The sequence below is a fragment of the Eptesicus fuscus genome, chromosome 13 (genome assembly GCF_027574615.1).
Source record: "Eptesicus fuscus isolate TK198812 chromosome 13, DD_ASM_mEF_20220401, whole genome shotgun sequence".
Lineage (NCBI taxonomy): Eukaryota > Metazoa > Chordata > Mammalia > Chiroptera > Vespertilionidae > Eptesicus > Eptesicus fuscus.
This window is the reverse complement of record NC_072485.1, coordinates 11,221,654-11,247,608: the sequence shown is the minus strand read 5'-3', so window position 1 is coordinate 11,247,608 and position 25,955 is coordinate 11,221,654. Positions and strand designations below refer to the sequence as shown.

At 39.5% G+C, this 25,955-nt stretch overlaps 2 protein-coding genes across 6 annotated transcripts in view; one reads left to right on the top strand and one right to left on the bottom strand.

The window, feature by feature from the left end:
* AASDHPPT (aminoadipate-semialdehyde dehydrogenase-phosphopantetheinyl transferase) overlaps window positions 1-1,407 on the bottom strand; it is a 28,619-nt gene extending 27,212 nt beyond the window's left edge. The window contains exon 1 of the mRNA XM_008156083.3: window positions 1,121-1,407. Within this exon, the coding sequence (XP_008154305.1) occupies window positions 1,121-1,264 (144 nt within the window). The 5' untranslated portion in view covers window positions 1,265-1,407. The remainder of the gene's footprint in view (window positions 1-1,120) is intronic.
* On the top strand, window positions 1,332-20,828 carry KBTBD3 (kelch repeat and BTB domain containing 3). 5 transcript variants are annotated; one of them, XM_054724861.1, is made up of 4 exons: window positions 1,332-1,694; window positions 8,201-8,323; window positions 17,069-17,314; window positions 19,156-20,828. In XM_054724861.1, exons 3-4 carry the CDS (start codon window positions 17,094-17,096, stop codon window positions 20,756-20,758), a joined length of 1,824 nt encoding a protein of 607 aa, XP_054580836.1. In that variant the 5' UTR covers window positions 1,332-1,694; window positions 8,201-8,323; window positions 17,069-17,093; the 3' UTR covers window positions 20,759-20,828. The 5 variants fall into 5 exon arrangements, with proteins under 5 accessions (XP_054580836.1, XP_008154306.1, XP_054580839.1 ...); XM_054724862.1 differs by lacking the exon at window positions 1,332-1,694 and adding an exon at window positions 2,284-2,303; XM_008156084.3 differs by lacking the exon at window positions 8,201-8,323.
* The last annotated feature ends 5,127 nt before the right edge of the window (window positions 20,829-25,955 follow it).

Below are 25,955 nucleotides of genomic sequence, written 5' to 3'. Positions count from 1 at the left end.
GCCTATTTTTTGGTCAGATGGTCAAAAAATTATACTTTTTGGTGTGCCGCAGAATTTCAGAAGTTTATGTGTGCCATGATATGAAAAAGGTTGAAATTTGCTGCTATATACCCACCACTTTCAACAATTAGCTACCCATGATCTATCTTCACATACACTCCCTCCTACTCTCCCCCACCTCCACCGAATACTTAAGAAATTACTATAATCACACAAAAATACTCAGGGGTATAACAAAGTATACAATATTTTGTAAGATACCTTTCGTTGTTGTTTTTTTTGCTTCAATCTAACAATGAGTTTTAGATACTGCAATACTTTGAACTTCACAATTTCTTACAATTGAAAAAAAAAAGAGTACAAAAATATTCACCAATATGCCTTCAAGAGATTAATGAATTAGCCCAAATTTCAAGTGAAAAGGTGTTTCAATATAGGAACAATTTCAAGAAATGACTGTTTTTGAAGGGATGGCAATTGCAGGCTGTTTCAAACGGCGCTACACAGAAATAATTTTGAAATCCAACTTTCCATTTGTTGCTTAAAAAATACGTAACTAAAATAAGTAATCCTATTTAAAATGCTGTTTTCCACGCTATGTGGTCAGGAAGGTACACATGGGCCGCATCCTCCGTGGGCTTCCGTTTCCCTGGTAAAGGAGGCGGGTCTAGGCCTCCTCCAGCTCCGGGGTGTGCAAAGGTAAAGGCAGTCACACCCCCAGTATTTTGGGGGGCCTATCACGTGCAGGGTGCCCTCAGACAGTGGAGGGATATTTAATAGGCAGACGCCCAAGCATGCGCCCAGGCAAAAAATAAAAATAAAAAAGATAACAAATAGAAACATAAAAGCATTCATTACGAGGAAAGAAATCCAAGGACTCCGTAGGCCTTCCCTCCACCTTTTCCCCGTTTCGCAGGGTCTCCATTTCCATGACAACGTGGGAGGGGCTCATTTTTGCCGCGAGCGAGGCCTCGGAAGCGACGACAAAGGCCGTGGAGACCAGGCCGAGGCTCCGACTCGCAGCGCCCACCCTCCTCGCCCGGACCCGCCCCGAGTGTCGCCGGCCCGTCTCCCCCAACAGCTGCTCCCTCGGCTCAAAACACCCCAGACCCGTGAGTACCATGGCTGCCTTGGCGTCCCGGGCGAAGACGAACTGGCCAATGCGCTCCTTCTCCTCGGGCTGGATCGATCGCACCGCCAGCAGCCACTCGGCGCGGCTCGGCAGCCACGTGCCGCAGGGAAAGGCCCAGCGCACGCCCTCCATCGCGGGCACCGAGCAGAACCGCCGGGCGAGCGGAACCGGGGACCATCCACTGGAGAGGAACCTCGCCGCCACCTCGGGCCTGGGGGCACGGACGCTAACCGGGCCCCACCCCCTCTTCCCGGCGTCCCGGCGGAAGAGGCGGGGCGTCGCACCAGCTCACGCGCACGTTCCCACCTGGACCCCTCCCCTCCCCGCCCCCCAGCGCCGCGGCTGGGCGGAGACGGAGACCCGCCTCTGCGCTCTGCGGCAGCGTGTGACGTCACGGGGCGGTGCTTCGGCGCGAGCGGAAGGCGGGACCGAGGCCAAGAGCCGGCGAGTTATGCCACTCACACGCGGAGAAGAGCTAACGGGACAGCGGTGCCAGCCAATCGCAGTCAGCCCTCTGGAGGCCGAGAGGCTGGGGTGGAGACTTCGGATACCGCCGTGGCAGGTGGGTGATCTCTGGGGTCGGTCCCGAGTGGGGTGATAGCATCTTATTCCAGGAGACCCCCGTGACCCACAGAAGAGAGGATCCCCTTGGCCTCGGCTGCCTCTGCCGCTCCTTCGTGTTCGGGACCGGGAGAGGTTTCCGCGTCCGGGAAGGGACTGCCTGGTGCCCGTTGCCTTCCTCCCCGAGCCCCTTGGGTTGGACCCCTCCGCTCCCCTAGGACACTTCCTGCCCCCACGAGCCCAGTGGGGCCGAGGCTGCCCGCGAGCCGCTGGGCTCCTGTTGACCCTTTGTTCTCACCATCAAGTGACTCATGCTGTTTTGCGATTGCCCAGCCTGGACCAAATCCCGGGGGAGAAAGCGGAGGATTCTCTTGTGGAGGCACCGGGGGGTCCACCGTCTCACGGGGGGGTCCTTGCTCTGAAAGCAGCAGAGCCAAGTTAAATAACTTCAGCAGCCCTTCGGAGCCACTCTGTCTTTGCTCCGTTATTTTTACCGATGTCTCTGCTTCCACAGTTGTTGTTCCAGGTAGACTGTCGGTGACTTTTGTGACAGCCCTGGTGGTCACAGCCCCTTCCGGGTTTTGGTCCGGGGAAAAGTTGACCTCTGCAGGTGAATGTAAATGCCCAACTTTGTGGTTGGTGAAATGCTGCCCACACTGTGGGATTCGGATCCTCTTCTTCCTTTGGCTGCCAAGGAATGTCAATAAAAGGCCAGCAATAGTAATGAGCACAGTCATCCTCTTTACCGTGGGTTGTATTCCGTTTTCATCTGTGCTTGTTTCTAGTAGCTTTTCGTGATATCATGAGCCCCCTTCATTACTTTGCAGATGAATGGGGTTTTGAAACACACACACATACACAAGTCTGCAAAAAAGCTGTAAAATGAAATACTCGCTTGATGTATGAGTTTAGCGAATACTATTAAAAGCCCGTGTCAATGTGTTATAGTTAAGGTCTGCTTACACCTTGCAGAGTTTACAATCGGGCAGAGCAGATAAAGCATGTACAAAAATGCTACAATAAGAGAAAATGTAAAGATAATGTAAAGTATAAGGCATTCTACTTACTAATACTTGTTTTAGTGGGGTGAAAGGGAGGGCCCTGATTATAGTGGTTTCTGCTAACTGGAGGTGAAGTACTACAGGCTGTTTTTTGTTTTTAAATATATTTTTATTGATTTCAGAGAGGAAGGGAGAGAGGTAGAAACATCAACGACTAGAGAGAATCATTGATGAGCTGCCTCCTGCATGCCCCCTACTGGGGACAGAGCCCGCAACCCCGGACATGTGCCCTTGACCGGAATCGAACCCAGGACCTTTCAATCCGTAGGCTGATGCTCTATCCATTGAGCCAAACCAGCTAAGGCACTATAGACTGTTCTTTAAAGAAGTTTTTCTCAATTAGGGAGTAGCAAATGGGATGATAGCTAGAGGGGAATAAAAGGTCAAAGGATATAGTTTTGTTTGATGTTTATTTAAAGATGGGAGGTACTAAAATTTGTACACTGATGGAAAATGTCCAGTAGAGTGGAAGAAATTGTTGATGTAGCGGAAAGAGAGGGGTGTGTGTGTGTGTGTGTGTGTGTGTGTGTGTGTGTACCACTCAAGTTTATTCCAGAGTGCAGGACTTTGTATTGTTTTTGCTGTATTTGCAGTACCTTGGAAAGAGCTTGCCACAATATTAGCTACTCCGTAAACTTTTTAAAATGTGTTCAATAAATAAGTAACTTGGACTCGATTTCTCTTACCTTCTTAAAATTCATTCTTCAAACATCAGCCAGAATGATACTTAAAAATATAAATCAGATCCTATCACTGTTCAGTTCAAAATCTTCTGTGATTCCAATTGCACTTAGAATAAAATTTCAGGTTCTTGTGGCTTATGGGATCCTGCATGAGGTAGCACTGGCCTTCTGGAGTCCTATCTCACCTACCTCCTAGCTCTCAGCTATATTTCAGTGCTGAAAGTGATAGGGGTGACTTATAATCTAATAGATAGGCCACCTGCATTAATCTGAGAAATAATCATTTTAAATCTTAGGACATCTACTTACATGAATAGGGGGTTAAGTTTTTTATATGTGAACTAGAGGTCCGGTGAAGATATTTGTGCACTGGGGGAGGGGGAGACCCTCTGGGGAGATCCCTGCGCCCTTTCGCAGTCCAGGAGCCCTCGGGGGATGTCAGCCCAGCTTCTGGCTGAGCAGCGCTCCCCCTGTGGGAGCGCACTGACCACCAGGGGACAGCTCCTGCATTGAGCATCTGCCCCCTGGTGGCCAGTGCCTCATAGCGACTGGTAGTTGAGCCAGTGGGTCTATTTGCATATTACCCTTTTATTATATGGGATAGGAGGGTAAGTTTTTCCTTTTCAAGGGCTGTGTGAAGTGATTAGGGAGGTTACTCAGCTGTGAATCCAGCAAGCAGAACTGATAAGCAGGGTCAGACCGACCCACCAGGAGTCAAAACATCATCTCATCAACATCACCTCACCCCCTTGATGACTAATTACAAAAGCTGACGTCTGCAGACCCCCAGGCCTCACCTCAGCCCCTTCCCCTTTATAATCCTGTCCCCTACACCTTGCTGTAAGACAGGATTTGATGCTTGTAAGTGCCCTGTCTTCTTGGGACCCTTTCCCACTTGAGGGCTTTATACACAATTTTGTTCAGCAGCCCTTTACTTTCTCATCGTTCAGGTGTCAACTTAAATGACACTTTTCTCAGAAAGGCTCTCTCTCCCTAATGTGGTGGATGAAAACAAGGACCTGGGATTAGACTGTGAGTTTACATGCCAGCACCCTATTTATTTGCTACATCATCCTGGGCAATTAAGTTAAATTCGCAAAGCTTCCTTTTCCCTGTGTATAAAATGGGGACAACAGTGGTTTAGAAGATTAAAGAGTATATAAAGTATGGAATACAGAGTCTGACACATAGTAACACTATGTAAGTGTTCACTGTTACCATTTTTATCTGAAATTGAATACTTCCCCTCACAGTGTTCATTTTTATTTCATTTTCTCAGGTGTTTCTTCACAGTATTTATAATTCTATCTAATAAAAGAGTAATATGCAAATTGACTATCACTCCAACACACAAAATGGCTGCTCCCATGTGGTCAAAGATGGCTGCCCCCATGTGGACACAAGATGGCCAGCAGGGGAGGGCAGTTGGAAGGGACCAGGCTTGCAAGGGAGGGCAGTTGTGGGCGATCAGGCCAGCAGGGGAGGGCAGTTGGGAGGGACCAGTCCTGCAGGGGAGAGCAGTTGCGGGGGATCAGACCTGCAGGGGAGGGCAGTTAGGGGTGACCAGGCCTGCAGGGAAGGGCAGTTTGGGGTGACCAGGCCTGCAGGGGAGGGCAGTTAGGGGCAAACAGGCTGGCAGGGGAGCAGTTTTAGGCATCAGTCAGGCTGTCAGGGGAATGGTTAGGGGGTGATCAGGCTGGCAGGCAGAAGTGGTTAGGGGCAATCAGGAAGGCAGGCAGGCGAGCAGTTGGGAGCCGGCAGTCCTGGGTTGTGAGAGGGATGTCCGACTGCCCGTTTAGGCCCGATCCTACCGGGATCGGGCCTAAACGGGCAGTCGGACATCCCTTGAGGGGTCCCAGATTGGAGAGGGTGCAGGCTGGGCTGAGGGACACACACCCCTGTGCACAAATTTCGTGCACCGGGCCTCTAGTAATTTATAATTTGTCAGTCTTTCCCACTAGATACTAAATACCAAGAAACCAGGGACCAAGTCTGACTTTATTCTCCATGCCATCTCTAGTGCCTAATTCAGTACCTGGCAATGTAGTTAGCACTCTATAATAAATATGGAATAAAATAGGCCAGAAATCATGCTCTTCATTACAACATCAGTGACCAAACTAATATCACTGGGGGGAACCAATGAAATCAAAGCCTTGATTGAGTGACTTTTTTTTTGTCATTATATCAAAGGCTTGGTCCTTAGGCTTGATCCTTGAACTTTTATTGATTCAATTATTTAAATAAAATGTTAATGGAAGACACCAAAAGAGAACAAGAACATAGTAGTTTTGAAAATTGATTCAATGTTTTGAGTAGGAAGGTGAGATGAAGCTGAGATGCAGTTCTATAACATATACCATTGTTTTATGTGCTACTAAGAAAGAAAAATGCCATTTTAACTATGGCAACTTTTTATCACTTGGAATTTTTCATACTATGGAAAGTCCTTTTCTAAAAAAAAATTATATATCCCCCCAGTACATATATAAATGTATATATAAGCAAAATTAGTTGAGATGCTCTTAAAACTTCTTCACATTCAGAATCTTTTTAACTCTTCCAATTCACTTTCAACTCAGAGTCTTGATGTCCATATTTTACCACGTACCGTTCTCTGTTATGAACATTAGTGATGTATCATTTCTTAAATGAGTTTCCATTGTTATCTATCTCCAGGGTTTTCTTTAAGATGCTGATACCCATTCTTCACACTCTGAGGCGTGTACACATAGTTACAAATATGGCATGACTGCTCCCTGACCAAAAGTGATTTTAAGATACCTATCAATTTTAGATATGTTAAATGTGGAAAAAAGTGTCAAAATTAATAAAATATGATATTGAATTTGCAGAATGTTTGGAGGGGAAAAATGCCTTACAGATATTTTGCCAAGAATTAAAATAATGTTACTGGCTAAGTACATGTCATTATTGATTTTAACCATTAATATTTGCATACCACTTGACAATATTTAATATTAATGATATCAATTAAGCATTACAATAGTACAGTGTAGTTGGTGTGTCCATTTGGCAGATGGGCAAGCCAAACCCTCAGAGAGCCACAATAGAAGTCACTAGTGATTGATGAGCCATTCAGGACCCTTACTCAAACCAAATTTAAGAAATAAAAATTTCAGCTTTATAGATTTGTCATTAGGATATACATGAAAGGCTTTAACTTTTAGCAACTTTATACAAGTGAATAGCTACATATGAGATTTTATTTACTTATTTTTTTAGAGAGGAAGGGAGAGAGAAGCATCGATATGAGAGAGAAGCATTTATAGGCTCCTCCCCTACACGCCCTGACAGGGATCAAACCAGCAACTTAGGTATGTGCCCTGACTGGGCATTGAACTCACAACCTTTTGGCACATGGGGTGATGCTCCAACCAACCGAGCCACACAGGCCAGGGCCGTGTGGGCTTTTTAAAATTAATATTCTCAAGATTTGTGCCACTGTGCAGAAATACAGTTTTTATCCTTTTGAAAGTTTCATGTTTGGGTACCTTTTAGGTGTTTTGTCTTACATTCAACTTGTTTTTAAAAACTGAGGAACCACAAATGGATACCGAAAAAATAACAACAATGTTTTCTTTGCATTTTCTTTGTGTTTTAAATTAGAACAAAACTGGGATATCAAAATAGTTTCTGAACTGAATTTATATTTTATTGTATTTTTCTTTTAATTTTTATTTTGAAACATTGCAGATACAGGAATTTATAAAGATGATATAGAGTGATCACATGTATCCTTCACTCAGTTTCTTCAGTGGTTATAACTTATATAAATTATTGACCAAAATCAAAACCAGGAATTTGTTATTGGTACATATAGTTCTGTTGTTTTATCACATATATAGATAGATTCCTGTAACTACCACCACAATCAAGATACAGATTATAGATTACTACAAAGGTCTTCTTGTGCCTACCTCACCCCCCCACCTACCTTGTGCGTACCCACCTCCTCATCTTCCTCAATCACAACTGAGGATTGTGAACCATAATCTCCCTGGAAACCACTAATCTGTATTCCATGTCTCTAATTTTGTCATTTCAAGAATATTATAGATATGGAATCATATGGTATGTGATTTCTAGAGATTGACTTTTTTCACTCATGATAATGCCCTTGAAATTCATCTAAGTTGTTATATAAATAATTTATTCCTTTTGAAGGGTGAGTATATTCCATGGTATGGATGTACCATAGTTGTATACTCATTTATCTATTGAGCAACATTTTGGTTGCTTTCAGTTTAAAGCTGAAAAATCATATAAAAAATCATCTATAAATTTTTGCGATTGAGCCTGCACCCTGGCATGTGCCCTAACTGGGCCCCAACCAAGAATCGAACCATGACCCCCTGGTTCATAGGTTGACGCTCAACCACTTAGGCATGCCAGCCCGGCTGCCCATTTTTACTTTTATTTTTTTATTTTTAAAAATATTTTTATTGATTTCAGAGAGGAAGGGAGAGGGAGAGAAAGATAGAAACATCAGTGATGAAAAGAATCATTGATCAGCTGCCTCCTGCATGCTCCCCTCTTGGGGATCGAGCCACAACCTAGGCATGTGCCCCTGACCAGGATCGAACCCGGGACCCTTTAGTCTACAGGCCGACGCTCTATCCACTGAGCCAAATCAGCTAGGGCGACTGCCCATTTTAATTGGATTAGTTGGAATTTTTGTGCTACTGAGTTGTTGTTGTTGTTAATCCTCACCTGAGGATATTTTTTCCATTGCTTTTCAGAGAGAGTGGAAGGGAGGGGAGATGGGGAGAGAAAGAAAGAAATACCAATGTGAACGAGGCACATCAACTGATTGCCTTCTGCATGCACCCCAAACAGGAATGGGGAGGGAACCTGCAACCCAGGTATGTGCCCTTGACCAGGATTCCAATCCAAGACCCTTGGGTCCGTGGGCTGACACTCTAACCACTGAGCAAACCGATGAGGGCTGTATATTATATATTTTGGATAGTAACACCTTAGATATGTGATTGCAGAATATTTCCTTCCATTTTACACGTTGCCTTTTTATTTTGTTGTTTCTTTTACTGTGCAGAAGCTTCTTACTTTGATGTAGTCCCATTGGTTATTTTTGTTTTTATTGTTTGACTTTAGGTGTCAGATCCAAAAAGTCATTGCTATTACTAATGGCAAGGAGCTTATTCTCTATTTTTCTTCTAAGAGTTTTATGGTTTCAGGTGTTACATTTACATCTTTAATTGATTTTGAGTTAATTTTTGTGAGTGGTATGAGATAGAGGTCGAATTTCATTTCTTTTGCGTGTAAATATCCAATTTCCCAGCATTATTTACTAAAGACAGTGTTTTCCCTCCATTGAGTATTTGTGGCTTCCTGTCAAGTATTAGTTGATTCTGTATGTTTACTTCTAGGCTTTTGATTCTTTTCCATTAGTCTGTTGTGTCTGTTTTTATGCCAGTATCATATGGCTTTGATTACTACCCTTGTAATATAGTTTAAAATTAGGAAATGTGATGTGTCTGATGTTGTTTTTTTTCTCAGGATTGTTTTGGCTATTTAGAGTCTTCAGTTCCATATGAATTTTAGGATTGTTTTTTCTTTTTTTGTGTGTGTGAAAAATGCCTTAGAAATCTTTTTTTTAAATTGATTTTAGAGAGAGAGAGAGAGAGAGAGAAACATCTTTTGGTTTCCTCCTACACATGCCCTGGACAGGATCAAACCTGAAACTCTTTTTGGTTTTCAGACATTCCAACCTACTGGGCCGGTGCATGCCTTGGGAATCTTGATACGGATTGCATTGAATCTACTGATGGCTTTGGGTAGTGTGGACATTTTAACAATATTAATTATTCTGATCCATGAACACGGGTTATCTTTCCATTTATTTAACTTCTTTAATCAGTGTCTTTTAGTTTTCAGTATATAAATCTTTCACCTACTTGGTTAAATTTATTCCTGTGTATTTTATTGGTTTTGATGCTATTGTAATTGGAATTGTTTTTATTATTTCATTTTTAGATAATTTGTTGTAGTACTACTAATTTTTATATGTTAATTTTGTATCCTGCCACTTTACTGAATTCATTTATTAGTTCTAACACTTTTTTGGTGGAATCCTTAGGCTTTTCTATATAGAAAATCATGTCATCTGTAAAAAAGACAGTTTGGGAACAACCAAGATGGCGGCATAGGTAAACAACTGTACTTGCTGCCTCTTACAATCACATCAAAACTCCAACTGAAAGACAAAACAAATATCATCCAGAACCACGGGAAAGCTGGTTGAGTAGAAGTTCTACAACTAGAAGGAAAGAAAAAAGCGCATTGAGACTGGTAGGAGGTGCGGAAGTGCAGACGTATGGAGGCTACAACTAGAAGGAAAGAAAAAAGCCCATTGAGACTGGTAGGAGGTGCGGAAGTGCAGACGTATGGAGGCGCGCGTGAAATGGGCTGGCAACTGGGTGTGCTGTTGTTTTTTTCAATCGGGAGTGAGATACAAGCTCCCAATTGCTCTGAACTCCAGTTCTGGGTGAGACTCTGGGGACCCAGACTCATACAGAGAGAAACTGTACTGTCTGGCATTGGGCCGGAACGCGAGGGCGGCTTTCTCTCGGAGGTGCTCGCAGCGATCGTTATTCCTGCACGGGGCTGCAGGACACAGAGACCCAGGGACCTCTCCAGGGCAGGGCTGACTGGCAGACATTGCTGTTTGCTCCGCCCTGGTGACTCCCTGAGACTCCGCCCCACCCAATTACAACCCCACCCAAGCTGTGTGCAGTGCTTTTGCATATGAATGGCCTGGCCTTTTGCAACCTAAAACATAACAAACTGCAGCTGGGTCAGAGAGCTCCAAAGCTTCCAAAAGAAGGCCTAAGGCCCTGCAGCAGCCTGCATTGCTTCACAGCTGGCCTCATCTGGGCACCTCCAAACCCCAAACAAAGAGGAGGAATCTGAAGATCTCTCTGTTGCTCCTGCTGGGTGGCCTCAGGCAGCGGCTGACTTTGCACCTCCTTGGAGATCCAAGAGCCAGTGTACCCAGTGGTCAGTGTGAGACCATACCAGGTTACAACTCTTCACATCCATAAGCGACACACTCAAGGGGCAGACTCAGTGAGCTCCAAAGCCACACTGAAGCAAGTCCTGCCCCATAAGGGTGTCTCCAGCACAGCTGGTCTCCCACTGTAGACACAGCTGGTCCTCACAGCCAATTGTCCTGGAGGTCAATTCCTCCCAGTGATACCAACAGCAATCAAGGCTTAACTACAACAAGACTGTGCACATAGCCCTCAAAGGAGTGCACCAAGAGTGTCCACCTCAGGTAACTGGGGAGGCTGAGCCACTGGGCCCTATAGGACATCTAGCACACAAAGCCACTCTATCAACTCAGGGAAGCAGCCAAAATGCGGAGACAAATATGTCACAAATGAAAGAAATGGAGGAAAGCAAAATACTGGATATAGAGTTCAAAACCACGGTTATAAGGTTACTCAAGAATCTTCTAGAAACCTCCGAGAAATTTAGTGAGACCTTCAAGGATATGAAAAAGGAACAATCAGAAATTAAGCATACACTGACTGAAATAAAGAATAATATACAGAGATCCAACAGCAGACTAGAGCATCCTAAGAATCCAGTCAAAGATTTGAAATACGAAGAAGCGAAAAACACCCAATCGGAAAAGCAAAAAGCAAAAAGAATCCAAAAACATGAGGATAGTGTAAGGAGCCTCTGGGACAACTTCAAGCGTACCAACATCCGAATTATGGGGGTGCCAGAAGAAGAGAGAGAGAGAGATACTGAAAACCTATTTGAAGAAATAATGACAGAAAACTTCCCCTACCTGGTGAAAGAAATAGACTTACAAGTCCAGGAAGTGCAGAGAGCCCCAAACAAGAGGAATCCAAAGAGGACCACACCAAGACACATCATAATTAAAATGCCAAGAGCAAAAGACAAAGAGAGAATCTTAAAAGCAGCAAGAGAAAAACAGTTAGTTACCTACAAGGGAGTACCCATACTACTGTCAGCTGATTTCTCAACAGAACTATGCAGGCCAGAAGGGAGAGGCAAGAAATATTCAAAGTGATGAATAGCAATAACCTGCAACCAATATTACTCTACCCAGTAAAGCTATCATTTAGAATTGGTCAGATAAAGAGCTTCACAGATAAGAAAAAGCTAAAGGAGTTCATCACCGCCAAACCAGTATTATATGAAATGCTGACGGGTATTCTTTAAGAAGAGGAAGAAGAAGAAAAGGGTAAAGATAAAAATTATGAACAACAAAGTGACAACAAATACATATCTATCAACAAGTGAATCTAAAAATCAAGTGAATAAAAAATCTGATGAACAGAATAAACTGGTGAATATAATAGAATCAGGGGCATAGAAAGGGAGTGTACTGACAATTCTCAGGGGGAAGGGTGTGAAGGGTGCGGGAAGAGACTGGACAAAAATCTTACACCTATGGACGAGGACGGAGGGTGGGGAGTAAGGGCATGGGGTGGGGTGGGAACTGGGTGGGAGGGAGCTATGGGGGGAAAAAGAGGAACAACTGTAATAATCTGAACAATAAAGATTTATTTAAAAAAAAAAAGACAGTTTGACTTCCTTTCCACTTCTGATGTCTTTTATTTATTTTTCTTGCCTGATTACTCTGGCTAGAACTTCCAGTACTATGTTGAATAGTGGTGAGAATGGGCACCCTTTTCTTAAACCCAATATTAGAGAAAAAGCCTTCAACTTTCACAATTGAGTATGATGTTAGCTGTGGGCTTGTTATAGTTTGCCTTTATTATTGTGTTGAGATTTTTTTTTTGTCTTTATTATTGAGAGTATTATAGATGTCCCTCCTTTTTCCCCATTGCTCCTCCATCTGGTTCCCGTCCCACTTCAGGCCTTCACAGCACTATTGTCTGTGGCCACGGGCAATGCATATCTATATATATAAAACCCTAATATGCAAATAGACTGGACGGTGGAACAACCAAACAACTGAACAACTGGTCGTTATAACGTGCGCTAACCACCAGGGGGCGCACACGGAACATGGCGGGCATCGGCAGCAGGTGGCAGAATGCGGAACATGGCAGGCATTGGCCACGGCGGAATGGTAGAGAAGGTGAGTGGAAGCATCAGACCAAGGCAGGGCGCCGGTCGCTGTCATCGGGGTGAGCCTCTGGTGGTTACTGAAAATTCTTTGCTCCCGAGGGGTGATTGGGGCAGCAGCTGCCACTCGCACCCACTGCTGGCACCAGCTCCAGTTGCTTTGCGCTGTCAACAGATGCAAGCAGGGCTGGCACCATTAGCACGTGGGAGTGGCGGCGGCCAGAGCAGGGCTGCCAGAAGACAGGACCCAGGGCCGTGGCGGGAGGGGTCGGGCAGGGACATGGTGGGCATTGGCCGCGGTGGGATGGTAGAGGATGGGCCGAGACCCGCCCTTGTGCCCACCACAGCCTCGCAGCCCACAGTTCCTTTTAAGGTGCACGAATTCATGCCCCTAGTGTGCATATAAGTTCTTTGTTTAATCTCTTACTGCCCGCATCTCCCCTTCTCTCCAAGATTCCTTAGTCTGTTGCATGCTTCTATGCCTCTGGATCTATTTAGTTTGTCAGTTTATTTTGTTCCTTAGATTCCACATATAAGTAATATCATGTGATATTTGTCTTTCTCTGACTGGCTTATTTTGCTTAACATAATAACCTCTAGGTCTAGTTTGTTGAGAATTTTTATGAATAGAGACTGAAATTTCAAATACTTTTTTTGCATCTATTGAGTGATCATATGATTTGTATCTTTATAATTAATGTAGTGAATCACATTTACTGTTTTGTGTAAGTTGCATACCAGGGATGAATAATGGAATATAATCTTTTTATAATGTGCTCTTGAATTTGGCTTGCTTATATTTTGTTGAGATTTTTTTGCATCTATATTAGGGATTGGCATCTAGTTTTATGTAGTGGCTTTTTGTGGCTTGGTATTACAGTAATGCTGGCCTTGTAAAATGAGTTTATGTATTCCTTCCTCTTCAGTTGTTTTGGAAATGTTTAAGAAGGATTGGCCTTAATTCTTTTTTTATTAAGTGTTTGGTAAATTTTACTCATTAATCCATCTGCTCCTGGACTTTTCTTTGTTGGAAGGTTTCCGATTATTAATTCAATCTTATAGTAATTGGTCAGATTTTCTATTTCTTCATGAGTCAGAGTTGAGAGGTTGTTTCTAGGAATTTATCCAGTTCATCTAGGTAATCTGGTATGATGATGTATAAATGTTCATAGTAGTTTCTTATGACCCTTTGTATTTCTGTGATATCAGTTATAATGTCTCCTCTTTTATTTATAATTGTATGCATTTGTGATCTCTCCACCTCTCCCTTTCTCTCTGGTTAGTCTAGGTACAGTTTTGTTATCTATTCAAATAACTATGTCTTAGTTTTGTCAATCTTTTTTTTTTTCTATTTCATTTATTTCTGCTCTAAGCTTTATTATTTCCTTACTTTCCCTAGTTTCTTGAGATGTAAAATTAATTTGTTTAGTTGATACCTTTTTCTTGATTTATGCATTTATTGCTATAAATTTTCCTCTTAGAACTGCTTTTGCTTCATTCCATAAGTTTTGGTATGTTGTAATTTCATTTTCATTTGTCTCAAGATACTTTTTATTTCCTGCTTAATTGCTTATTTGATACATTGGTTGTTCAAGAATGTGTTGTTTAATTTCCAAATATTTGCCAATTTTCTCATTTTCCTCCTGTTACTGATTTCTAGTTTCATATGATTATGGCTAGAAAACAGAGTTGATATGGTTTTAGTCTTCTGAAATTTGCTAAGACTTGCTCTGTGGCCTAACATATGTCTATCCTAGAGAATGTTCTGTTTATGCTTGAGAAGAATCATTATTCTGCTTTTGTTGAACAGAATGTTCTGTAAACATCTGTTAGTTCTCTTTGGTCTATAATGCTGTTCAAATCCTCTGTTTCCATATTGATTTTCTGTCTGGATGATCTATGTTGAAAGTGGGGTATTAAAGTCCCTAATTATTACTGTTTTGCTGTTTGTACCTCCTGATAGTTCTGTTAATATTTGCTTTATATATTTTGATGCTCTGATGTTGGGTCTATGAATATTTATAATTTTTATATCTTCTTGATAGATTGACCCCATTGTCATCTTTTGACCATTTTTAGTTTAAAATCTATTTTTTATAAGTACAACTACCCCTTGCTTTCTTTTAATGACCATTTGTTTAAAATATCTTTCTCTACATCTTTACTCTCATTCTGTGTGTGTCTATTGCCAAAGTGAGTTTTATGTTGGCAGCTTATTGTTGGATTTTATGTTTTGTTTTGTTTTTGTTTTTGTTTTTAAATATTTTTATTGATTTCAGAGAGGAAGGGATAGATAGATAGAAACATCAATGATGAGAGAATCATCTATCAATTGCCTCCTGCACACACCCCCACTGGGGATCAAGCCAGCAACCCAGGCATGTGCACTTGGCCGGAATTGAACCTGGGACCCTTCAGTACGCAGGCCGATGCTCTATTCACTGATCCAAACCGGCTAGGGCTGGATTTTGTATTTTACCCATTCAGCCATTCTGTCCTTTGATTGGAGACTTTAATCCATTTACATTTATTAGTAAAGTAATCATTGTTAGGTAAAATCTTGCTGTTGCCACGCTGTTAATTGTGTTCTGACAGTTTTGTATATCCTTTGTTCCTTGCTTTTTATCTTTCTGTCTTCTTTGTGATTTGATGACTTTTTGTAGCAATATTCTTAGACTCCTGTATCACAATATTTTGTGTAATTACCATAGGTTTTTCCTTATTGGTTACCATGAGGCTTACATAAAATATAACACCCTTTAAGCTGATAACTTAATTTTGATAACATATAAACTGGACATTTTTGCCCCCTCCCTCCCCTGGTATATTTTAGGTTATTGATGTTTCAATTTATATCAGTTTCATATTGTGTATTCAGTAACAAATTATTGTATTTATAGTTATTTTTAATATGTTTGTTTTTTAACTTTTAAACTAGAGTTGTCATTCAATTATGTAGCACCATTACAGTATTAGAGAATTTGACTTTGACTGTATATTTACCATTACCAGTTAGTGTTACACTTAACATTCATATATTCTCATGATTTTAGTTAGCATCCTATTTCTGCTTGAGGAACTTACTTTAGTATTTTTTGTAAGGCAGGTGTAGTGGTAGTGAACTCCCTCAGCTTTTGTTTTTTGGGGAAAGTTTTTACTTCTCATTTTTTCTGAGAGGCAGCTTTGCCAGGTATAGTATTCTTAGCTGATAATTTGTTTTCTTTCAATATTTTAAATATATCACCTCATTCTCTACTGGTCTGCAGAGTTTCTGCCCATAGTCTTATTGGGGGTGTGGTGGCGGGGGAGGGGGGTTGTATGTGATGTTTTACTCTTCTGCTTCTTTCAATATCATTCTGTCTTTGACTTTTGACAATGTCATTATGATGTGTCTCTGTGTAGCACTATTTGACATCCTTTGGGCCTCATGACGCTGGATGTCCATTTCTCTCTGCAGGTTGGGGAAGTTTTCAGCCATTATTGCTTTACGAATACTTTCTGTCCTTTCCTCTTTCTCTTCCTTCTGGCATTCTCATAATGCATATATTGTTCTTTTGATGGTATCCTATGAGTCCCATATGCTTTCTTCACTTTTTCATTTTTTTATTTTCCTTTGTGTTCCTCCTTCTAGTAAACTGATTCTTTCTTCTGCTTGACTGAGTCTGATGTTTAAACTCTCCAATGAATTCTTCAGGCCAGTCATATATTTCAACTTTAAAATTGCTGGGTATTTTTTAATAATTTTTAATTCTTTGTTGAAATTCTCATTTCGTTCATGCATTATTTTGCTCATCATACCTAATAATAGACAAACATGTAAATTGACTGTACCTCCGCCATGCCCACAGCCAATCAGAGTGAGTATGCAAATTAACCCAACAAATATGGAGGTTAATTTGCATACGTAGGCACCCAGCAGCCTGGGTCCTGGGAACTTTCTCAGCACACAGGTCACTCTGAGGTAGGTCCCCCATGGGTGTGAGGAACTATTATAAGTAATGGGGGTGATCCAAATCTGGGAAAAAATTTAATGATAGTGTAGAATAATATCATGTAAGGATATTCTTTGTTCTAGTCCATGGCAATACCCTTTCAAACTGGCTGTCTATTTCTTTTTGTATAGACAAGGTCTTAGTTACATTTTCTGCACTTCTACCGCGGGCAAGTAGTGATAGTAGTGACACCCTTTCTATATAAATAATGGCTCTTACATAAAACAAGACTAGTCATATAGTGAGATCCTATATAAGCTATTTATATAATTTATAAATTGTGCTACTTAACACACTTATATATCTTGAACTTTATCCCTTAATTATTAACTTTTTATTCCAGTGAGCACATTTATACAAATTTAAAAGGAATTTATTTTTAAGTGTCATGAAAACATATGTTTAGAACAAGGACTACTATTTTGTCATTGTTCTTAGTGAGCATTTTTTATAATTGATAAGTGGGCAAATTTTCATCTGAAAATTTTATTAGAACTCTACTTCAGTGATTTTTTTTTTTCATTTCAGTTCTAAGTCCAAATAGAAATTGGATATGGATAATTCATATGATTTCAGTCAACGAAGCTCATGTAATGGAATTCCATCTGAGAAAACAAACAACTTACTTGTGTCAGAAGATCATGGACAGAAAATCTTGAGTGTACTACAGAATTTTAGAGAACAAAATGTCTTTTATGATTTCAAAATAATCATGAAAGATGAAATAATCCCATGTCATCGTTGTGTGTTAGCAGCGTGCAGTGACTTTTTCAGGTACTTTACTTTGTGTATGCCTCAGATTTTATGATATGCATAATTAAGTTAGCTTTTTAAACTCTCCTCAATTTTCCACCCACAGGAGCATGCAACAGTAATTTTTATTTCTTGAAAAGAGCTCATTAGAGCCTAGATTAACTAATTATTTTTGAGTATGAAAATTTAGGACTATCTTTTGTGATGTTTTATAGAACATTAGTCCCTTAAAATGTTCATGGGAAAATTGCTTTCATCTACAGTCATTTTATTTAGGGGATCCCTGCACTGGGTCCTTTAGAAAAAGAGGAAAGAACAGATTCATCCAAAATGAAAGCAAAATTCAAAGAAAATGAGGCGTCTGAACCACATTTCAGTCACGTATTGATTGTATCAATGTATTATCAGGAAGAGAGGGACTCCAACCCAGAGGATTTCAAGATTTCTCCTCTCTGGAACCTCTCACTATACTAGTGAGAAGTTCCTCCAGAAGCATTTCTGAAGGGGACCCAGCTTGTTCCAATTTTGGCAACCTTCTGAATATAAGTTGGTTCCCATGTAGATCATCTTACGAGGAGTGTCTTAGTCATGGCACTGTAAGAACCCACTGTTTACATTGGGAATTCTGCAAGGGTTGGGGTCAAACCCATGACCCTGTGAGGCCTCTTGGTGGCATCCTGGACTTCAGCCGTCCTAGTCACTCTGCAGTAACTTAAGTCCTCATTGCAGTTTTTTACATTATGTTCAAGTTTCAAGCAATTTTTATTTGAAGTAAACAGGGTTTAAAACTCTTATAAACAAACAATGAAAGAGTAAGATTTAAGACAAAAAATACAACTTTTATTAGCTGTTTGCCTAACTACACTGCATGTATTCTTCTGTGTGTTTTTTTGTTTTGTTTCAGTTCTTTTCTCAGATAACTTCTTTTTTTAAATTTCTTTATTGATTAAGGTATTACATATGTGTCCTCAGATAACTTGTTATTTTTCTTTATACTTCCCTGGAGCCCTAACTGTTCTTATGCTCTGTCACTCTCAGGTTCCACCAGTTTCTTCCCCTCTATCCTAATCCAGTTTTTCTTCCAAGTAGTTCTTTTCTGCTCCCTTATCCTCATGTCACCTCTTCATCAGAGGAAGCTGTATAGTACAGTTCTGCAGCACTTGGCCTCTTAATACTCATGCCCTAAATCTAAATCCCAGCTCTACCATTTATTAGATAGGTGACTGTAGGTGTGGGACATGGTTGCTGTTTCATTTTTTGAAATCACTTTGCCTTTTTCCTAAAGTGCCGTATGAAATGTGTGTTTATCTTATTTGGTGGATTCCCCTACACAGACAGATGCACTTGCAGCATCTGATAACTCACTGTATTCCATTTTCATAGGTCTCAGTACTGCCAAATCAAAAATTCATTTGAAAGAGACTTTTAAATACTGAGTGCAGAAGCATTATGTACCTTAAATAATTTTAGTTATTACCTGCAGAGTTGGTACTAATTAACCAACCCATAAATAAATAAATTCAGCCATAAGAGAGAGATTTTATGAATAATACATAAGAACATCAAATCAGCGTACCAAATTTGAATCTTTTTATAGCCTTCTTTGGAATAGTTGCTATAGCTTAGTTATAATGAATATTTTGCAATGTGGGAATTATGTAATACATATGTTTTGTAGATAAATAGTATTGTATGTATCTATTCAAGACTTTAAACTATTTTATTAGGATGCTTTGAAATATATGTTATAAATATATTTTAAATCAACTTAAGGGTGAAGGAAATCTTTTCAAGGTAATACTGAAAATTTTTATGGAATAGATTATTTCTGAGTACTTCTTCTATGTTCTTTTTTTTTGCAGGGCTATGTTTGAAGTAAACATGAAAGAAAGAGATGGTGGGAGTGTTACCATTACCAGTTTGTCCTCTGAAGCGGTAAAAGCCTTTCTTGATTACGCCTATACTGGAAAAGCAAAGATCACAGGTGATAACGTGGAAATGTTCTTCCAGGTGTCATCGTTTCTCCAAGTTCCCTTCCTATCCAAAGCCTGCAGTGACTTCTTAATAAAAAGTATTAATATTGTCAATTGTTTACAGTTATTATCTATATCAGATAGCTATGGCTCACCCCGTTTGTTTGATCATGCATTATACTTTGTACAGCATCACTTTTCCTTGTTATTTAAATCCAGTGATTTCTTAGAGATGAATTTTGGAGTAGTGCAGAAATGTCTGGAATCGGATGAGTTAGATGTTCCTGAAGAAGAAACGGTACTGAAAGTTGTCCTTAATTGGACTAAATATAACTTAGAAGCGAGGCAAAAGCATCTGCCTTATTTGATTAAAAAAGTAAGATTACACCAATTACCTGAGGAGACACTTCAAGACTGTCTGCTCAGTGAAGAGTGTTTACTCAAAAACACCAACTGCTTTGACATAGTCATGGATGCAGTTAAGTGTGTGCAAGGTTCTGGTGGACTTTTCCCTGATGCGCGACCATCCACAACTGAAAAATACATATTTGTTCACAAAACTGAGGAAAATGGCGAAAATCAACACACATTTTGCTATAATATTAAAACCGATTCGTGGAAAATACTGCCACAATCACACCTGATTGATTTGCCCGGATCTAGTCTGGCAAGTTACGGAGAAAAAATATTCTTGACCGGTGGTTGCAAGGGGCCGTGTTGTAGAACAGTTCGGCTTCATATTGCAGAGTCATATCATGACGCCACTGATCAAACCTGGTGCTATTGTCCAGTCAAAAATGATTTCTTCCCAGTATCGACTATGAAAACACCAAGAACCATGCATACATCGGTTATGGCTCTTAATAGATTGTTTGTCATAGGTGGAAAGACTACGGGATCTCAGGACATTAAAAGCCTCTTAGATGTTGAATCTTACAACCCTCTTTCCAAAGAATGGATGTCTGTTAGCCCGTTGCCCAGGGGCATCTACTACCCCGAAGCAAGTGCATGCCAAAGTGTAATTTATGTTCTTGGATCAGAGGTAGAGATTACAGATGCCTTTAACCCATCACTTGATTGCTTTTTTAGATACAACGCTACAACTGATCAGTGGTCGGAATTAGTAGCAGAGTTTGGGCAGTTTTTTCATGCCACACTCATCAAAGCTGTCCCGGTAAACTGCACGCTGTATATATGTGACCTTTCCACCTATAAGGTCTATAGTTTTTGTCCAGATACTTGTGTCTGGAAGGGTGAAGGATCTTTTGAATGTGCAGGCTTTAATGCAGGTGCAGTTGGAATTGAAGATAAAATTTACATATTAGGTGGTGATTATGCCCCCGATGAAATCACAGATGAAGTGCAGGTCTACCACAGCAGCAGGTCCGAGTGGGAGGAAGTGTCACCAATGCCAAGGGCCTTAACCGAATTTTACTGCCAGGTGATTCAGTTTAACAAATACCGGGACCCCTGGTTTTCTAATCATTTCTAAAAGTAGTGTGTGCTTAGACATTGTAAAACTATTCTGGTTCTAGAAACCTAGGGGAGGTTTGTTAAATAACAGTTGGTAGAAAAGGTCTTTACATCTTAAATTAAAATTTACCTTATATTAGAGAATTACTATGAATGTACACTATGTAAGAATTAGCAGTTCCCAGAAACTTAAAATATAAAATGCATTTTACCAAAAATTATACTGAATATAATTTAATCTTGGAGAATCCAGAATACTTGTATTTCCTTCTGTAAATAAAACTCATAGGCTTGAATGTTTTAATTTTTAACAATGAAATACAAAAACAAATCAAATAGTAAAAACAAATCAAAGTTCACAGATTTGCACTATGTAAATGGGAGAAATCTCTTTAGGTAGTAAAAATGAATTATGTACACTATATTTTATGAAGTGAAAAATAAAAGGTGAGAATCCTACCCTGTTACTACAGGTTTAAGAGTTATTGAATTCCTATCCTTTCTGATCATAGTTAGCTTCTTTTCAGAACTTTTTTCTTTCACCATTATTTGGTCAGAAATTTTTCTAAAATGCAATGTGTTACCCCAGCATCCTAAACTGTACACTAAACATGAACATTTTTTATAATTCTACTTTTTTTATGACTCAACTCCTCATTAAGAGCATAATGTACCGTATTATACTTTCATAATGCTACCAGCAGTTACTGAAATGTTTTTAAAATTGCTGTTCCTGTTAGTTCTCAGTGTTAGTTGGCTTGGATGTCTAGCAGTATAATAGCTCCCTCATTTTCTGGCTCAAGCTTAGTAAATTAACATTCTTGATTTAATTATTAGTTCTAAGTTACACTGACCTGAGCTTACTTAACATGTAACCCACTTGAGTGAAGTTCTCGGATTCTTGGATGGAAATGCTGAGATACTTTTTCAGTATCATTGCCAGGTTCCAACATAATTGAGGACCTCTGGCTAAGTGAATCATTATCATTATATTCCTTAAACTATTAAATGTCCAACTTTGTGTTACAAATAGGAATTTCAGCATTTAAATTAGTACCATATGAGTTGCCTGTGATGATATCCAAGTGTAAAGCACCATGTTGGTTTATTACTTTAGTAAATGATTCATAGTGAATTATTTTCTAAATTTAGAACAAAATTTAAATTTAGAAAATGTTGGTATTGATAGCAGTGTTCAATCACCTTTAACCCAAACAGTAGAAAAGTATTAATCATCCTTGTTCTCAGCTAGGATGATTCTGGCTTTGCAAAAGGATATGTTTCTTTAATCAGTTTAAAAGATAGAAGCATTTTAGGTTTTAAGACCCCCTGTTTACATCTCAGGCAATGTGTAGATTGGATTTCTCAAATGTAGTTCCCATACTCTGTAGTAAATGTTAATCTGTTGTAAATGTACATATTCTTTATGTTCCAAAGTGGAAATATACCTAAGTGAAGGTTCTTTTATTTTACCATATAAATGTATACAATCATAAGTTCAAATGTATTTTTCAAAATACAATAGGATATTAGAACACATTATCATGCAATTACAAAGTCAGGGACCGGCCCTAATCAGATAGGAAGCATTCTGTACCGCCCCCCCTCCCCCCCCCACTGCTCTCTCTCTCACTCTTTCTCTCTCTCTCTCTCTGGCTTTGAAACTGAATTCAGGCCATAACAGTGGTGGCCTATATGTGTGTGGATTCACTGAACTCTATCACTCTTCTCATTGCCCATTGATTAATGGTAATGTTTCTGGAAATAGCCTTGTAATCCAGGCCTGGGTGGCTCCCTCTGCATTTGGTATAATATATTTTCTAATGCATAAGACTTCCTACCTTAGTTTCTATAATTGCTGCAGGTTACTTAATCATTTTTCCTTATTGCCATCCCTTTACATCTGTACCTGAGTGCTCTTCATCTTTTATATCTGCCAGAAAAGCACTCTCTCTAGTCACAAATCCCCAAACTCTTCCTTTACTGTTCCTTTTCCTTGGCACCATTGTAACCTGTGCTAGGCTTGTCCCTGTTAGTAGTTGATGCTGTTCTAATTTTGTGCCTTCTTATATGATAGCACTTTAATTTGATCTGTCTGCGCTGGTTCTGTGTGTTCAAAAATCCTCAAGAACCCAACCACACAGACACATGGTCAGTGACTGAACTGGTTATATTTTTCTGATCTTGTCAATCACTGTGGCTTCACTGTCCAAGAACCATATATATATAAATTCAGATCTCACTCTCCATTCTGGATCTCTGATGTGCAAGTTTCAATGATCTCTTTTCTATTCAGTACCCCCAGAAGGAACTATTTTTTCTGCCTATAAGATTAGGGAAGAGGGAATAATATTCTTTTATCAGTGACCTCTTTTTAAGTATTTTTTTTTTCCTCCAAGTCTGATTTTCTTTCATTATCATTCTTCAGCCACTGCCGCAGTGTAAGAGACAGAATGATTGTGCTCATTATCCAGATTGCTTTCAATCTTGTGGAAGAACTCTATTTAGCATTTTTAATCCTTTATCAATTTCTCTTGCTCCACTACATTTGGATTATGCACACACAAAAAAATGCTGATATTGTAATATCTTCTAAAATTGAAAGTAGGTATATGGCATTGTTAATATAAAGAAGATTGCATTTAACATTTTTTTGAAGTAAATTCAAAGTTAATGGATATTCCTAGAGTGATCTTCAAACTTGATTTAAAATGTGGAGCACCTTTTGTTCATCGGTTGCCTGGGAGATGGAGCATATGAAGAATATTAGAATAATCAAAATTAACTACATTCCCATAACACTCAACTCTAGTTTGGGGATGGAAAGAGGTCTTTATCACCACGTCCTGCAACATAATTCCATTTTCCCCAGATACCAAGAAGAGCAATTGAGTATATGTTCAGTGTACCCAGTTCAAGTTACACGATTTGGGAATCGGAATCAAGTATTTAGGGAAGCATTTGTTTGCATTTTGAGATATGGAAGCCATAAATATAATGGAATGATTAAATATATTGTTGACTATATAATGTTACTTTTAGATCACCATTCTCATTTTAGTTGGATCCAGTGTTTGGAATATATTTTCTCATATTTAGAATAGAATTTGTAAGACTCAAAAATGGCTCCAATAGACAGCTCTAGAGGGCACCCTAAAAACAAAGGCTAGAATTTGTAGGGAAGCAGATTTCTGTTCAACATAAGAAAAAACTTTACTCCAAATTATAAAGCCATATCTATAACAAGACAAACGATCGAAGACTGAGGCATGTGGCACACGATTAGTCCAATAAATTCCTACACGGGAATGCGCAACCAAAGATTTCTACATTCTATTTACATACACCTTTTTATCTTAATCGTTTTCTGACATGTGACTACTTGCTTTCTCCTCCAATTTATTCAGGAGTTTTGTAACGATTTAAATGGTTCTGCATATTTAAGATTTAAATAGGATTTGAGTCTTAAAACTACATCATTTCAAGAGCATTCCTATGAAAGAAAATTTGTTCTGTGTTCTTTAATTACTCAGGAAAAAGTCTGCAAATGGTGCTGACATTATAGTAAGCTGCTAATAAGGATTTTTCCTTCTGCCTACCATAGGTGCACATTTGTTTTATATAAATAGAAACTGAAAGACCAGTACCTGAATTATTGTTCTTATTTTGCTGCTAATATATCTATATATTTAAATGTAGTGATTCTTATTAAAGATTGTGTGCTTTAAGAGAAATCTTTATATCTTAAAAAGGTAGATGTATTTATAGATAATATTTGATGGCACTATGTTTAATCAAATTTAATATCTAAATAGGGGATATAATCAGAGGATGGTGTTATTACATCAAAAGACAACTATTCTAAACCATATTGAAACTTCAAAATAACCAAAATAACCTTAGCATCTAATACAGCTTTCCACCTGTTATAGAAAGCCCCTCTAAATTTTAAAACATCCTTGAATGATGATTTTTTTAAAATTTCTAAGTCAGTGTTTTCAGTGGTAAAGAGCTCACCACCTCCATTTTTGAGCAGTTCTATTGGAAAGTTCTTCCTAACATTAAAAGCAATTCTGCCTCCTTGTAATAATTTCCAGCCCTTGGTTTTAGGTTGCTGACTCCATAAGTGTCCCACTTCTCTAAGATCAAAGCCTCATTTTCCTTCTTATTTAAATATTTAGCACTTCAAAACCTGCCACAATGGCCAGGATGGCATGCTTCTCCTTGTATAATTGCCTCTATTTGGTGGGTTGCACCTGACCAGCATTGCAGAAACTCTTGATAATTCAGACATCTCTGTAGATCCTATTAATCCAATTTGAGTTGGAGCTTCTCTCTCTCTCTCTCTCTCTCTCTCTCTCTCTCTCTCTCTCTCTCTCTCTCTCTCTCTCTTTCTCTCCCTCCCTCCCTCCCTCCCTCCCTCCCTCCCTTTCTCCCTCCTTCTACTCTTATTAACATAATCACAAACATTTTCTGGGAGAGGAATTCTAAAACCAAATTTTAATGTCTTTAAATCATTTGTCATTGGATATGGTTTTCAGAATTTTAAAAACACATCTAAAACAAGACTCTAAAAAGTGTACAAAAAAAAGAAACCAAAGCAGCCACATCCTGGGTGGTTAATGAGGACAATTGACTTGCAAATTAATCAAGTCCAGCCTTATGGTGATAACAATCTAAGTTAGGAGATTCATCTGTGCTGGTAACCAGTTGGATAGAGTATATTTCCATAAAACAGTGACATTATTATAAAAACTTTATGAGTCACGTAGCTTTATTCATTTCAATATTTTTGACCGCATTCCCAACCATAACTGTCTAGCTCAACAAATTATGAATTTGGTTCCAAGGGTAACAAGGTTGCTGGAGTAATGAGAGTAGTATAGTTCTCTGAGTATCATGATTGTGTAAATATTTCTTTACATGTCTGTCTTCCTCATTAAATTGGAAACTCTTAGGAATAGGGACGTACATTCCTCATTACTGGACCTAGTAATTAGCACACTGTCTGCATATAATAAGGCATCCAATAAACTGATAATATATTGAGCCAATATGTGAACTAAAATATATTTATTAGTTACATTGTTACTGAATGGGTTTGCTATAATTGCATATTTTGCAACTTTTTTCATCTACAAAAGACATTAATTGGATTTACATTAGGATTTTACATTTTAGAATGCTATCTCATTGTACTTGAGTTATTTATGTGT